We start from the raw sequence: 17,505 nt of genomic DNA, 5'->3' as shown, positions 1-17,505 counted from the left end.
AAGTAAACCCCTGGCCTGGTCAGCACAAGCAGGGCTGGTCTCTGATTAAAATCTCAAGCTGTGTTTGTGAGCGTGTGTGTGGACCAAGTATTCCCCGTGTTGTGGGGACATGAATCTGTTTTACACAGTCATGTTGTGGGCACTCACAAAAAGCAAGTCCCCTTAACATAAGTCATTAGGGTTTAAAGTTTAGGGTTATGTTAAGGTTAGGGTTAGGGGTTAGACAAGTAGTGGTTATGCTTAAGGTTAGGGTAAGTCTCCAGGAAATGAATGTAATGTCATGTCAATGTAATGTCTTCTGAAATGATGGAAACACGACTGTGGGTGTGAGTGTGGGTGTGAGTGTGTGTGGTTGAGGTTGGTGTAATAGTGAAACTGTGGGCTTGTGTGGGTTTAAAAGCTGATGCTCAAGTCACATCACTTTCTTCAAGCCCCAAAGCCTCCAATCATGAACAGCATTTCATATCAATATTTATCCATCTCAACATCTTTCTATGTGTATTCATATACACGCAGACACATACTCACACACAAGTCCAGTCAAAAAAAATGTTTGTACCCAAAATCAAAAATTTGTCTCGAAGTCTTAAAGGAATAATTTGACATTTTGAGAAATATTCACATACCAGTATTTTTAAAGCTCACTAATTATTAAGTTCTATCTCATTTGTTTAATCCATACAAAAACCAAAGATTAAAAAAAATGACAATTTGCTTCTTTATGTGGGACTTATGTGCCAGGCTATTCCTTAGCCAGGAGCAGTTACCAGGCAACCAGTGGCGAACGGCAAATCATCATTTTTACACCTAAGTTTTTGAACATACAACACCCTCTGTCTTTAGGTGACAGATTTGGATAAGAAAAAAACAAGACATTACACTACACATACTGAAGAAAAATCACTCCATACTCACACTTACGGCCAGACAGATATTTCATATCCATCTTAAAGACATAAACAGAAAGGTGGATGCATGTCTGAGTGCGTCTCTGCAGTCAGTGTGAAGTTTGTTCAATAAGTACAGTGAGTCACATTTTCAGAGAATCTGGGAAAGATGAGACACCTCCAGAGAAAATCAGGGAGATGTAAGAACCTTTTTTTATCAAGTACTTGCTGCTTCTGACTTTTTCCTTCTTAGTTCAGACCACCTGACTCGAGGCCCAATTCAATATTTCACTCCAGAGTACTTTTCCCGGGTTCATTTTGATTAGCACTGGGTGCGGCAGATGCACTGTTGCTTCTATGTATATGGTGATGATTCTGTTGATGATGACAATAATAATTTCACTCTGATGATAATCACAGAGAAAAGGCAATTGCAACGCATCTCCCCTCCCTCCAGCTGTGTCCTAGGACAAGTTATATGTCTTCGCTGTAACACTTACCTGAAAAGAGCTGGAGTTTGATCGTCTATGCATGATTATGTTAAATTATATGGTGTATAGAGGTCATATACGCAGTAGAGAGAGTGTCCTCACAGCCAAGTGCTGTTGGAATCTGACCAGCTCTATCCATTCAGCCTCCCTTCACCTCTCAAGTGAAGTTGAGTGAAAAAGCTCTATTTTTAACACAGCCAAAATCCCCTTGTCCTTCAGGGTAAAACCATTTGAAACGATTTGGGGTGAATAGATTCCTAGTTTTCTTCTTTTTAAGATGAAAGATAACTTATTTTTTATCAGTTGGAGTCCACGGAGGCATTTTCTGACTTGCACTACTGCTCAGTCAAGATCACATCAGCAGATATATTGAAGAAAGACTAGCAACAGAATTTCTCCCCGGGGATATTGAGTGTTTCAGATCTCTAAAACAGGTAGCCGGGGAAGAGCTATGCTAAGGAATAGTTTTTGCACGTGTAGGAGCAAAGTTGCTTTGGTTTGGCTTTGCTTTGGTAAGAAAATGAAGCTGCCGCACTTTTCTCTTTTGCCCAGAGGAGTGCACCTCTGATATCTCACTTTGAACACAATATCCAGTGTATCATTAAAATGTCTTCCCTTCACTGTAGATCCTTATCTTGGAGCAATGGTTCTCAAACTTTTTACACTGCGTACCACCTCAGAAAATATTTGGCTCTCCAAGTACCACCATTATGACCAATATTAAAATACAGCTATGCACAGTTCACACAGGAGGCAAATATATTCCTAACATATTATTTATTGTTGATTTTTGTCAGCAACAGCCACACTGTACAAAGGGGTAGCATTAGAATTGGCACTTAAAGTCTTCCACACAACTTTCAAACAACACAAGGAGCAGCCCCTCACACAAACACACACGCACACACAGCAAGTGAGAATATTGAAAATTTACATAAGGGTGCGCCTGCCTCTGCAAACATCACAGGTCAATCAAGGTCAGCTTCAGTCTCAGGTTTTGCTCAGCATCCTGCTTCTGTATTTTGCTTTTATGACAGCAAGTGTAGAGAGGCCTTTCTCACACAGATATACGGTTGCAAAAGGAAGGAGAAAGGGCACAGCCTTGTCCGAAAGCACAGCATATTCGTTATGTTGCTGTATCCAAAAGTTCAACAACAACTGACTTCTGAAAGCAGACTTCAATGTTTCATTGCAAAACAATTCTGTTAAACTCTCCTGCTCACCAACAGTGAAGTCCTTGGGCATTTCAGAGATTTTGATGCTGAACAGGTTTTTCATCCAGTTGTTCGCTCCAGCCTTCACTGGGAAATATTCAGGGAACTGTTGTTGAGACGAGATGCTTAACGATGTTGTCCCTGACTCCATCAGAGACAAGGGTCAAGTTCTTGTCAGACAGAAAACTCTCCAAAGCAAAGCTGAAACATCACCTGCCTTGACTTTGAATTTCAAACTCCATGTTTTTCAGCATTGCATTGATTTTGTCCTGCACAACAAAAATTCAGTTCGTTTAAATGAGAGAAAATGTTCGACAAGTTCGACAAGTATGCCAGTTGACTGAGCCACACAGTATCTTCAAAACATCTGATAAGGGGAAGCTTTTGTCCTGTAACAACATTTGGACCTCTTTGTGCAATTCGAAAAAGCTCAGAAAGCACTTTCCCTCTTGATAGCCACCTTACTCCAACACACTTTTTCCAATCGAGCCCATTCTCTCAGACAAACGCCTTCAGGAGCTGGAATATGTGCTCGGCTGTTGTTCTAGTCTGCAGTGATTGACAGAACAGAAATTCCTCCTGAGCTGCACCATCATTTTCATATGTGACGTACACAAGCAAATTGGTCAAATCTGCAACATCAATAGTCTTATCTAGCTGGATTGAATAATAGCAACTATTGTTGATGCGCTCAGTCAGTGTGTTCATTCTCTGCGACACAGTAGTGTTTGAAAGTGGCACCAAGTTTAACTGTTTGGCAGCCTTTTCCCCACACATGATGTCTGTCATCTCTTTGGCTAATGGTGGACACAGTTGTTTGCCAATTGTGTGTGGCTTATTGGCTTTCGCTGTGCAGAGGCTGGCATGATACAAACCTTCCTATGATTTGGCTACAGGTGTAACACAGTTGAATTGTAGACTTGGACTGCTTCAGTTAGTCACATTTTCTTTGAAAAAAATCAACTGGTTTGTCTTTCAGCTGAATTCAAATTTGATGTAACTTGAGTCATATTTCCTTACTGTTTGCGCCGTTTGCTTCTAGCAGGTGCTGTGGAGACTTCACTGGTGCTGCTGAAGTAGCCACTAGCACTTGTGCTCAGTTCACTGTCGTGCACTTCAGTTTCTAAAAGGCTGCCCCAAATATTCACCTCCTGATCCGCATTTCTCTCTTTAATAGTTCCCTTTTTGGAGTCACGATTGTAGTGTTTTTGAACCATTCATCATTTTACCTACCTCTGCTTACTATCTTTCCATCGCAGTTTAACTTGTAACTAATCATGGATGTTTCACATGCTTCTACCCGACTGCGTAGCAGGATAGTAGCACGTGCAAACACTTATTTTTGTTTCAAAACAAAAATATTACAGGAAAGGCAAAAACTTATTTTAAATCCCATTTCAATGATCTCATGGTTAAAGTATTTTCATTTGTAGTCATATTTTGATAGTATTACATGTTTTTAAATTAATTTTGTTTCTTTCTTTTTTTTTAACTATTTCTGAGATTTCTCCACATACCACAAGAGGGAGCTTGCGCACCAGTGGTACCAGTGTCTTGTTTGATTGATACTCTTAATTTGTAATGTAATCAACTGACTTTGATCCACAACAAAACGGCAGGAATTGTATTTATATCCAAATAAGAGCTCTAGGACAAAAAAAAAAAAAGTTGATGTATTGCATGAGGAGCTCTGGCATAGTCAAATATATGGTTTCTGTGGCTCTGTGGTTAAGAAGTGCAAATATGACCCAGATTGTTTTAAATACAGTGTGTATCTTTGTTCACTCATCTCTGGAAAGATGATGAATAATACATGGTCTCATAGATTGCAAATTAACACTGAGGTCAGATAAGCAGAGTTCAATTTGAATATGAATTTACATTTTGAATTCCCAGTTCCTGTTAAGTGTTGTGGTTACTGAATCAAGCGTGGCTCATTTTTTAGTCATTTGGACATTTTCATCTTTTTAATCGTGTTTACTTAGTTGTATACGATTGTGTGCATCACAGAATGGTATTCCAGCAGAAATGCCTGTTCTCGAGCAATTACACACGTCGTCTTATACATAGATTTCTGCTCTCACTTCATTGACTTACAGTAATGGAACCTCATTTGGATCCATACAAGGCAATTAAAATGGATATGAATTAAACAAAATGATGTTTTTAAGTGTAGTCTTCATTTGCTTTCTCTGCTCAGACATTCATCCAATGGCTCATTCATTGTGGATTACTTTTTTATATGTTCTAAATCAAGAGCAAAACAGTTAAACCACGCTCAGATAGACCAGTAAGTGTGTTGTTTATTTAATGACTGAAACACACTGTAGCTGACTCATAAGAGGAACAGTGTGAAAGATTCACTCTAAAAGCAAGTCAGCAGTTTCTTTGCAGTAATGGCTACACTGAGTCAGATTGATGAAAAGTGGTCCAAGAAACAGAAGTAACAAGTCAATGTTGGGAAGTTCAGTTCAATAAAGAGAGATTGGAAGTGTATAACAATAGACTCCATCGATGTGAAGTATCTTCATTAAGCGTACACCAAAATGATGTTAGGAGATACAGCATCATCCCCCAGAGTCTAGACAATGGTGGTGGTAGTGGAGTAAAGCCAAGAGATGGATGATGGAAGAGGTTTTCAATATGTGTACAAACTAATCTTTTAGCCATGGATCACCCCTCACAGGTGACTAAAGGCACTGTTGTCAGCTCAGCCGTGATTACTTCCTACTTACTGTAATTCAAAGAAAACACTCAACGTCAAGGTTAAACCATTTCTTGTAACAGTTACATTTTAATTTGTGGGTGTGACTCTGCTCATGTGATGCTCTGGAACAAATCTGCCCAAGCTTGACGCCGAGCTCACTGAGCTCACAAACCTGAGATACACAACATTTAATGAACATGAACATATATTGAAAAGAAATCTTCAAAATTCACATACAACTAAATGCTAATACGGGAAGAGGATGGGGAAGTGGAGGAAGTTCAAATTCTGATTGCAGGCAGTGTAGCAGTAAAGATGCAGAACTCAAGAGTTGAATGTCAAATGTTTATATGAGCAGCCTATTGAGAGAGATAGGCCGTGGACATTGGAGGGTGTATGGAGCATGTGACTATAAAATGACTTCCTTTCCTGCCTGAATGAAGCTGCATAAACTTAGTGAAAGACCGCGAAATAAATGGAAACGATGATGGAATAAGTCTGTTGCAAATAGTTGCCTGCTGAACTATTAACCTTGCAAACAACGATTGTTATGGGACAAGTTTTGTATTAAACTGAACAAACAGTTTGAACCAGCAACAGACTGAACTTTCTACTGAACTGAAGACAGTCACAGTTAAAAGACAGGCAGTGAACTGAGCTGAACTGAACTGAACAAAACAATATGATCAACAAAGTGAATCATAGTTTCCATCTCTACATTATATGATGGAAACTCTCGGTTAAAAATCCCTCATCATCTTGGAGGATTCCCCTGATTGATTGTGCAGAAAGATAATCGGTCAGAATTTTGAAAGTAAGAGATTGTCTGGCAAAGTGGGAGTCACAGAGAAGATTAGAGCAGAAAGAGATAGTATAAATTCACCTGTAGAAGAATAAAGGCAAAATGAGAGAGAAAAGATGAACTTTCACCAAAGCTTGATATAAAAAAACTGTGGCAGACATTCAGTTACATAAAATTTTATGATCATGGTTCCCAATTTAGGGGTCAAGATTCCCCAAAGGGCTGTAAAATAAATCTTAGGGGTCACGATATGATGAACAAGATAGGAGGGGAGAAATAAATAATTTCTTCTACACAAAATTACGTTTCTTTTTCCCGGTATCTCTAATCTGCTTGTACTCTTATTTCTTGTTGGTGTTGGGTTTGTTGATTTCTATTTTAATTGGTCATGAAAAATATCTGTAATCTGCCTTTCTCATATGAGATGGATGGTTAATGGATAATACCTCGAATGAAACAAAAGTGAAAATCAGTGAAACTACAGGTCATTTACACATTCAGCCTGTTACAAGGGATTAAAAGCAGACATTGCTTTGTTTTAAGGGGCCGTTGTCTAATGAAATCCACACAAAGCTTCTGGACAGGACTGGTCTGAGGTTCTGTTTCACAGATATCTAATTCTTTGCAGATTAAGCTGTCTGCACAATATCTGGTAGACAAGCTCACTATTCTGCCCACATCAGGGGGGTAGGAGCCAGAGGAGTTTTTGTGTGGCAAAGTATGTATATAATGACCTTGCAGGTTTCTTTTCACGGAGAGCTTCACTTGTGTGTTTTGTTAGACTGCATTTTGCTGTGGTAATAGAATTGCTTATTGCTGTGCTAACTCAATTCCTCTTGAGAGCCCTTATCATTTTTTACGCAGTGGTGGCAGCGAGCACGAGGCTCCTTGGTACCGGGATCATCATCAACTTACAGTAGCTGGTGAATTTGAGATCAAAAGAGATGTGGTCCTTGGAGGAGCAGGCTGGAGGAGGAGTAATTGAATTGTTTGTTGTTTGTTGCTGTTTTTGTTGCTCACTGGCTGTGCTGCGGTAATGGAGAGCAGCTAGTTTATGGCAAAGGAGTGTGTTCATTTTCCTTGTTTCTTTTCACTTTCTCTGTAAATAGTTACCTTTGCCAAGCTCACTTCTTCCTGTATTTTCTTCCACCAGCGTGACAGTTTCTCTCTATCTCCCTCACTTATTCTACAGTCTACTTTTGCTTTTTCAACACTTAGATTTTCATTTGTTGTGCTATCACAAAATAACTCTTAATATGTGTCTTTTCCCCCAATATCTCTTTCTCTGTCTTTGCTACAGACAGAACAATTTGTTCACACACTTAAGGATGAATTGGTCAAGAGTGCACTGCTAGCACTGCATGCAGCGAGGCCTGGGTACATTTCCAAGAACCAGAAGCAAAACCCGATGCAGGGAGGCCAACATCAAGGCCACATCCACCAAGGCAGTGATCAGAATCAGAGCCCAGTCCAGGGGCTTCCAGGCCACAGTCCAGCCACATCGGTCACTGAGAGCACGGTGATGTGTAATAACGTAGAGGGATCACAAGCTAGAGGAGATGGTGGGGCTTTGCCACCGAAGCACCAAGACTCCATACCGCACCACAAAGAGTACGACGAGGAGGAATGGGCAAGTGTCACTACTTTTCTAAGTCATTAAGAAATCACTAAATCTGACTGCTTAAGATTTTGTTTTTAGTTTTAAATACAAAATCTATGCTTTTTTACTGCTGGACCATATAGTAGACTACACATTGAATTACAGATAAACTTTTTTTAAGGCAAATATTTTTGAATTGAAATTATACACAACATTTAATTTCATATCTTGTTCTTCTCCAAGGAGTTTAAACATTTCATCGTGACAAACTCACTGCAGATTATCGAGTGTCTAAGCCATCTTGCTTCTTTTCATTGAAGTGCACATGGCAATTGGTTTCTAGTGTGTGTTTGTGTAGATGAGAGAAGAGGACAGCATCTGCCACACTGACAGCAGGAGTTTATGATTTTTTTCACATCAATGCCTAATTACCTCTCAAAATATTCTTCACCGTTTAAAACATGTTGAAACCATATTGTTGAAGCAACAAAGAACAAAATCAATTCCACCACACCCACCCACCCACCCACACTTGCACAATCATATTTGTTGACACACGCACAAAAGTGAAAGCATTTATCCACCAGTCAAAAGTTAGAACTCAGCAAAAGAAAGAGAAAGCTGGGAACAATGGAAACGCTTTGAGAGCAACCTCAGAATATCCAGACAACTATTTCCTTTTGACCTTCTGGACACAAAGCCAGTTTAGACTGTAAAGGGAAATGCTGCTTTCTGCTTTGTTTTTTTTAGACATAAGAGAATCATTTTTTTATGGTTTTAATGCTTCTGCATTTCAGCTTCAGTTTTGTCACACATTTTAGTCTCTCTCTATCTCAATATCTCGAAAAGAGGAATCTAATTGGTGGGGCTGATCTGACTGCTGATTGTGTATTTGGCTCTTTTAGGACAGAGTATGGGCCAACGTAGCCAAATGTCTCAACTGTGTAATTGCCATGGTGGATAAACTCCAGGAAGAAGACAACAGCAAGCCGGAGCAAGTCCCCGAGCAGCAGCTAGCAGATGTCATCACTTCACACAACCCTGGTAAATAACCTTTTTTTTTCTAATCAGTTTTTTTTAATCTTAGAAAGTAAGTCTTAAAGTATAATCATTGTAACCTCAGTGAAAAACATTTGTCTATGTTTATGGTGATCTGTGTGACTTCCATTATTCAAATACCTGTTACATTATAAAAATATTTTTAGCTGATAGGACACTGATGTTTGCTGCTCAGTATTGAAATTTCCAATCAGTCTTTATTATTGTTGCCCAGCAACATCCATCTATCCCTCCGTTTTCCAAACCGCTTATCCTGTATTTAATTGAGCTAAAATATATAACTTATACCAGAATAGCTTCTTAAAGATCCCACCCAGACATGTATTAAGTCATATAAAATACTCTGCTTGGAACATTACTGTGTGTCTGATTTGGTCTTTCCACAAAAAAAAGTAGAATTACCATGTTAAAATCCTTAAAATGGCATCTACTCCTTCTCGCTCATTAAATATTCCAGAGTCTATAAATATGCAAATATATTTCATTTCAAAAGTTTAACTACTTCACAGAAGATGTCTCTGACTTCACGGTTTAAATCCATTCTCAGTGTATGTGCATCAGAGGCTTCAAGTTTCCACATCACACTGGTTTAAGGGAAATATCAGACCAGGATTGGCTCCAAACTATTTGTGATGTCACAAATCATGATCGAAGGCCCACCGCTTAGGATTGGATTTTCAATGAGCACAGACAAACTTTCCTCTTACAGCAGATGAATGTGAAAACAGTCTTCTAGTGTCAAACTCTGCACATAAATCATTCTGCACAGTGAAGCTCAAACATTAAACTGTAGGAAGAAGAAGAAAAACATTTTATAATAAACCAAAATTATTAAATTTTTTTCAACTTGATATGTTTGAACATTTCGAGCCCCACTCCATGGAGTCCGCACCCAGTTACACCATGATTTTTTTTTTTCAAATATGCATATTACATACATCAGTACTGTATATGTATTACACCTACATACTGTGCATACATCTACACACATCATCATATATATATATATATATATATATATATATATATATATATATATATATATATATATATATATATATATATATATATATATATATACATAAACTCACATACACACTGTATATTCATGTATGACAAGCACACACAAAAAACACCTTCACAATATTATTCAGTTGTTTTTGGTTTTTAAATTTGAATTTTTAGGGCTTTAATTCAGTATAAACAAATTTTGTTGTCAGTTTCCTCAGCAGCAGAATCAGAACCCAAAGTCAGCTTAATATTTATGATAAACTTAATGCACTTAACTTTATACTTACCCACAGCGGATAATCCAAATACCTCTCTGGAGCTCGCTGTCTGAAATATGCAGAATAAAATTTACAACAGTTTGTTGTGGGTTTTTTTGTTTCAATAGTTAATGATTGATTCTGTTTATTGAACACTTATCATTTCATTTTAGAGGTTGTTCTTTCTCTTCAGTTACATACAGCAGTAAATTATTGTCCATCATTATCATTGGCAACATATCGTGATAGTATTGTGCTGTGACATTTTCCTCTTTTGATCCCGTCACAAAACAGCAGCTAATTTAAGATTAATAGGAGTGTATTAGCCTAAACATTATATGAATCAAATAAAAGTTACCCTGTGACAGAAATTACACTGAACAGTGAGTGTTTTTCAGTATAACTGTAGCTTCAGTTGAAAGGAGTGACACGAGACTCAGCTCCGACTCAGAGGCTCCTTGTTGTTTAAACATTAGCAAATGAGAAACTTGTCGCCAGAGAAGTGGATGAAAGCGATATTTGATATGCAGAGCCATTCACTGTTGACCGCAAGCTGCCCAGTCTTCCCTTACGTCCAATGAAATCCAGCCTCAAGCTTGTGGCCAGACAAGTGCCCAGCCTGTTCCAGCTGCCAACTGGCACACAGAGCAGCGGCATTAGTCTGACCAGGCGACAAGGAGAGGCTCTGTGTGTGTGTGTGTGTGTGTGTGTGAGAGAGAGAGAGAGAGAGTGTGTGTCCCAGACGAATGCACATGTGAACACACTCAAGCATCTATGAAAGTGTAGGTGCATTTGTATCATTTTGTGTCTGTCTGTCCAAGTGAGCTTGCAGGTAAGAACAAGGCCATCCGCATTGTGTTCAGGCTGGAAGATAAGCTGAACCCCCCCATGCACCTTTTATTAAGACGCTGAACAGGCTCAGAGCAAGTGGTCATCTGCTTGTCTAAATACAAACATGGACTGAATAATGAGAGAGGCTTTATCTCTTAGCTGAGACCGGTGAAGCCCGGGCTTTTGATGACAAGGCGTTGTGGGGGTTTGGATGTTTGGACAGGTGGGCTGGTGAAGAGATGACAGTTGGAGTTCTGTTTCCTCCTTCTCTCTGCAGAGGCGGTATTTGCAGAAAGAGATAAGACATGATTTCTCTGACAAGGCAAGGGCAAGCCTGATGTGTGCATGTGTGTTTGTGTGTGTGTGTGTGTGCGTGCTTGCTTGTGTGCAGGCATATCCACACTGACACCCCCCCCCCCCCCCCCCCCCCCCCCCCCCCCCTTAAAAGAACCCAAACTTTTTAATATGTTGAACCTGAACAGAATGAACGGTGGGAAAACTCAGTTGGGACATTACTTAACCAACACTGCCCCCTGTTGGCTTGTGAGGAGATCATTAGAAACTTGTTTTGAATGGAAGAAATGGAAGTGGAGGAAATATTAATGACACTAAGAAATATCACACTATGGCTGAGACCCAATTCAACACTACATACTAAATCTAAGGAGGTTTTTAGAATGTTGTGTGACAAAGTTAAGTTTACAACAAAAGGTCAGTATGCATTCTGAATCTGCTTGATTTTTGTGAGTGTGCTGTTGAGTGTCCTGAGGAGAAAATAGATGAGCTAATCACTGCTGCAAAAATGTTTTTTAAATGTACTCCAGGAAGATCTTTGAAAACAAAAAGGTATTAAATCAAGACATGACATTTAGTATTTTGTACATAATGTATTCTATTAGTATGGAGTGTGAACTTTACCCCAGCTTTAAATGTAACTGAGTCTTAAATGATTATCTCATTCTTCATCTATTAATTGTGAACATGAAATCTCACAGATGAAGCCTTTTTTTGTTGTTGTTATTTGTTGTTTGGCTCCTACTACCAAATCAAACAGCCACTCTTCTTTTCTGATATTCCATTTGATGCAATTCAATTTCAGCCCACAAATGGCATATACCACTTAATGCAGATCTGAATTGAAAGCTTATATGGCTGGTAAACAAAATGCTGCATATATCAGCTGTATGGTGAAACAATAGAGTAGTAAACTCAGGTCATTCTCTACCTTTTTAACTTCTAATTTTAAGTTATGATCCACTTACTCGCTTTTTCTGGTTCTTTCAACTGCATCTCAGTCTTCACCAGAAAATGAAGTTATCTCAGTTGTCATGGAGATGTCATCACATGACCTAAGAATGTAATTCTGATCACATGGTAACACATGGTCATATTATATATAAGGGGAGATCATAACCACTGTCTCCTTTCAAAGATGGTCTCTAGTGTTGATGTGAATGTGCTTCTTGATGTTTCTCCGATGGTCCACTGACTCTTGGTCAATGACTTTGACATCTTCCCAGTGGCTGGTTTTGGTCCAATATTCACTGACAGTTGACGTTGTCTGTGTCCGGTGCTCATTCAGTCTCTTGTTCTGAATGCTTGCTGTTTTATGGATGTAGTGTTCCCTACAGCTGTCCCATGTCATAACCAATGACACCGGAAGTAGGGGGGCCAAGAGGCCATTGGCCCCCCCACTTTACTCTCCTCCCACAGTCTTTCTAAGTCACAAATCACTGTATCCCTTCAAATGCCCTTATATGGCAACACTTACTGTGAAAAGAACACATCTCGTTTGTGTTCATGTCAACAGCAACAGTGAACACAACAGCTCTGAGCACAGTGCCAAAGCTCTGGGTCTGAGGCTGCCACTGCTTCAGTATTGCTGCTAATTAAAGCCTAAAATTGCATGGCTTTAATTAGCAGAGATGCGCACACACAGAGCTCTCCACAATCACAAACTTCCATGTATTTTGCTTCTTTATTTCTCTAGTATTTCGCATCTATAACATAATCTACTGCAATGCCCGTCAGAATAGGCTACAGCTATTAATGTAACTCAGGCAGGTCTGAAACATGTCAGATTAATGTCTGAATTTTACATTAATGTTGTTCAGGTGTCATTGAATGTATCCAGGATTTCACAGAAACATCAGTACTGATGTTCTATTTGTTGCTCACTGCTGCTGTGTGTCAGATTCTTTCCTTTGACTCTAATAAATATCTGCAGCATCATACAGCAGCAGAAACTATAAGTGCATCTTTAAATTGAGAGAGTGATGATGGTAATTAATGTTCTGTGTTCTGCTACACATCTAAACCATTGACTGTATATAAAGAGATCAGCTGTTACACACAGATTCCAGGTTTATATGGTGGAATTGTTTGTAATAAAGCAGCCCTTATGGATCGCCCTCGCAGAAAACGGTCCTGTGTAAAACAATACAAGGGACTGTATTGGTGCGTGCGTGCTGTTTAAAGTGTCGGTGAGCCGATGAAATATGATCTTGCATTTAAAGACTGATCAGAAAAACACTGTACGGTAGTAATATTCACAACTCTGGAAAGTTATCACACTGCAACCCTGTTTATTAGTGCGCACATGTGGAGTGCGTCTGTGTCTGCAGAAAATATGAAAAGGCCTTGCACGCACACAGAAACTTGTGGAAAGGGACAAAGTCATCGACTAGAAGTCACAAACACCTGTTATCACATGACTGATGTTCCATACTTAAATATTTAAGCTTGTTTCTCTGCTCTTGCCACCAACTAACAATTGGTACCCTGTCGCGGTGACATGCAGCACAACCATTGAATCCCACCTTAGAATGATCCGTCTTATCTACCCCCGACATCCTGTTTTCACAGTAATGACGTCACATTAATAAAGTAATGATCTACAGAACAGTGTGTGAGGTATTTTGGCAGTAAATATAAGGTGTTAACCTTGACAAAAAATCTTTTATTGTGTTTTATGAATTCACTTGCTAATCATTTGCCACATTTTACTGCCTGTGCTCATGCTTTTGATTTAACAGCTTGTAATTTGTGTTTGTTTTTGTTTGCCATTTTCCTTTCCCATAAACCCTCCTCATTTCAATGAAAGATTAATGGCTGAACCGGTTTCACCTCACAGATAAGCCGCCTGTTTTTTCTGGCTGAGAACACAAGTGTGAAGACACATTTTAATCTAAAACCACATCATAACTGTCATTCCATCTCTGTCTACACCACCACCACCCCTCCTTGTCCCTATCCCATCTTATTTCCGCAGGCGACTGGGGGGAGCAGCTCTGCCCTGTGGTGACCAGGTTAAAGGAGTGCGTGATGGAGGTGGTGGAGAAGGCTAAGAGAGCCATGACCTTTGTGCTCCTGCAGGAGGCAGCCTGCAGCATTCCACAGGGCTTCCTCCTCCAACAGAGGAGAGACGTGGTCTTCAGTCAGGCAGTAGGTGGCCAAACTGACATAATAAACAACTCTTTAAAGGTCTTCTAGAGGATATAAATTTCTCTTCAGTTATTTTCTTATCTTGGTTCTTTTGATGAGGAGATTTTTTTAACTTAGATCTTCTCCTTTGCTCTGTTTTAAAACCTTGAGTAAGTTTTTGATGATATATGCCCCCTGTTCACAAAACCAATCACATATTTGATATATTTGCTAATCTTTACACTTTGTAAATGCAAATGTCAGAGAAATATTTTGATACGTTTGTTTTAGCGAGTTGAGCTGTAAAGCAGTTTGTTATGTAATTGTGTTGCCTTTGTAGTCCAGAGTGCAGCAGCTGGGTATGCTGCACTTTGACACACATACTATTGCCTAGTATGGCCAAACAACAATGAAACATTTTCCTACACACTATCAAAATTTCACATACACTAAATCTCAAACTGTCAGAATACGTCTTGAAGTATTTTATTTGTAAAAATATGTCATCTACAGAAATTTACTGCAACTGTCGGTTTCACTTTTTATCCATTTCACATATTGAAGTTTGGTGTACCTATAGACCAAAATGTAACGTGCATGAGCCAAAAAATATTGACAGTGGCAGAGAACAAGGACCCAGACACAATAAGCAGACAGGAGACTGAGGCAGTTTCTCTCTTAATTTATGGAAGGTTTAGAGAGGCAGGAACAAAATAATAAAACTCTCAAAAGAAGGTAAACCTAGGTACATAAATTTCTGGCTGTAAGCTCAGTTGTATAATCTTTACACTTAAGCATTGGCTGATGAAGTGAAGGGACTCTACAGTATATACAGTACACCCAGAGACTGGCAAACTGATTGAGCAGGGCAGGTTGATCACTTATTAAAGGCAGCAACGTCGGTCCAGCTAACACCCAGAGAGACAGGTAGGGACCTCTGGTGGATCTAGAAGAAGACACAGGGGTTAATACTAGAAGTCCTTTGAAAACCCATCCATAGTTGTGACATAGGATGCTGCAAGGCTGCATCTGCAGCTGTATTTGAGCTGTTTGACATCCTCGCTCTTGTATTGCAGCTTTACTATTTTGGACCTGGAAAATTCTGGGCTTACCACTGTACTATTTGTGGCCGCTTAGCTGTTTGTGCCAACAACTTAGAATAGATATGGCTCAAGTGTGTGTTTATGTGTGTGTGTGTGTGTGTGTGTGTGTGTGTATGTATGTGTGTGTTTGTACTTTTTTTTTCAACAGCTGGCAGCCTTAGCCTGTGGTTTCGTTATGAGGCTGTATGCAGGAATGCAGGACAAAGGTTTCCTCAGGCAGCTTCACCTTGTTGGCTTGGTGGCCCAGTTTGAGAGCCTACTCAGCACCTATAGTGAGTAAACCCGCAAGAGTTCAATCAGATGTGAAAACCATAAAACCTCCACCAAACCTAATAGTCAGAGTGATGTTTGGTTTAAGTGAGCTCCACTAATATGATGAGTCACTGAGGCTGTAGCAAATAGCAACTTGAAGCAAGGTGATGACTCACCTCACAGTTTTTTGTACATAATGACAGGCACATATATCATTTTATGTTTTATACAACATGTTTCCAGTAAAGGTTAAGCAGAGTGTCCTGGGAGATAGATGTTTATCAGATCGATACCAAGATTAGATTTGAATTGAAAAGAGACTATTGTGCACCCTTGTAAAATATGAGTGCACCTATTCTAGTTACCTGCCCCACCATGATCTCATTCACGTTAGTTTGCTGAACCTCATAATGTAGCTGGCATTACCGCGTTAAATGGATTAGTCAGAAAAATTGAGAATTGAAAAAAGGGCGAAGAGCTTTCTTTCTTAATAGTCTTAACCCCACTTTTATGATCCATGTCTAGATCAAAATAATACTTCTGCAACATCAATATCAAACATGGGTAGTTCCTGAATCGTTTTCATTTTCCAGTTACCCTTCTGACATTTCAAAATATGAGCAGTACTCACCTCATTTTGAGTAACTACAAGGGCTGTGTGTGGCCAGCAAGAGTTAGATCACTTCTGACCTTGCTGTGCAAACTGTTTAAGGTGAAGAGATTGGGATGCTGGAGGACATGGAGGTTGGAATCACAGACCTGCAGAGAGTCGTGTTCAAGATTACAGAGGCCAAGACAGATGACCTCAGTGACCTCCAGCCCTTAGTGTGTGGCCGACGGTGAGACATTATCCAATTTCTCTGGGTTTGCATGTTTGTTTGGTTTTGTGCTTTAATTGAAAATGTTCAATCGAGATTACAGCATTTCCCAAACTACCTGTGTTAGTAATAACAGCGGTCCAGTATGTTTTAAGAGAAAAGTACAGGCAGTTGTCATAGAATGGATTTGACATGTGACTGTGTTTTTTATAGACAGGTACCGGAGAGAACTACATATTTTGGAGCTAATTATAGGAACAAATTGTCTGTTGGTTCACTTTTAATTAATGTATTAACCCCAACCATATTTTTGTCAAGTTTCCACTGGAAATCAACAAATGCTTATAAAGTCTGTATGTCTACTGTATTCTTCCCGGGTTATTTGCTGCTTTGAACATTTTTTTTTTTTTAAATTCCACATATGCGTATGAACATACATACGACATATGATTGTACCTGATGAAGGTCTGAGGACTGAGATGTCCTTATTAAAGTAAATTCAAATGGCCGGCAGTAGGCAGGATTTTTTTGTTTTTTCACATCTGACGCACCTGTCAATAAGACTTTATGGTGTGTGAGAACTTTGTAGTGATTTTCACCTGGTGGTTCTTTCTTAAAAACTGTAATGGGTGGGTACTAACTATGTGTAGTGTGTCAGAAATATTTCCCAATAATTAACACCATATTACATAGTTCTATCGAAAAAAGTGTTATAAATGCGCAGCCAATAGAAATACTTGGTTCTTTTAATAATGAGACTGATTGATGAGGTTTGATTGATTTAGTGACACATCGATGACACACTCGATTTGCATAGTCTCTTACTGCACTTTATAACCGAGCCTTACTGTACAAAGGTTTCAGTCTAATATTAACTTAATTACAATCAGACATAGCCATTTGCCTTTTAACAAAGAATCCGTTTACGTTGAGACTTTGTTTGCCAGACTTTCACACAGACAGAAACCATCTGTATCGGCATACTTTTTTCACAACAAGAAATTCCAGATCAAATATTGGCCCATACTGAAAATGCAATTCTCAAAGTGT

At 39.2% G+C, this 17,505-nt stretch overlaps 1 protein-coding gene across 6 annotated transcripts in view; it reads left to right on the top strand.

Moving 5' to 3' along the window:
• The window catches only part of inpp4b (inositol polyphosphate-4-phosphatase type II B), a 151,670-nt gene that overhangs the window by 119,148 nt on the left and 15,017 nt on the right, over window positions 1-17,505 (top strand). For all 6 annotated transcript variants that reach the window (XM_044347177.1, XM_044347180.1, XM_044347178.1 and 3 more), the window contains 5 exons: window positions 7,402-7,731; window positions 8,607-8,745; window positions 14,131-14,303; window positions 15,534-15,657; window positions 16,350-16,476. In XM_044347177.1, the coding sequence (XP_044203112.1) occupies window positions 7,402-7,731; window positions 8,607-8,745; window positions 14,131-14,303; window positions 15,534-15,657; window positions 16,350-16,476 (893 nt within the window). The remainder of the gene's footprint in view (window positions 1-7,401; window positions 7,732-8,606; window positions 8,746-14,130; window positions 14,304-15,533; window positions 15,658-16,349; window positions 16,477-17,505) is intronic.

The sequence above is a fragment of the Thunnus albacares genome, chromosome 3 (assembly GCF_914725855.1).
Source record: "Thunnus albacares chromosome 3, fThuAlb1.1, whole genome shotgun sequence".
Taxonomy (NCBI): domain Eukaryota; kingdom Metazoa; phylum Chordata; class Actinopteri; order Scombriformes; family Scombridae; genus Thunnus; species Thunnus albacares.
Note: the sequence above shows the minus strand (reverse complement) of the source record. Positions and strands in the feature narration are given on the sequence as shown.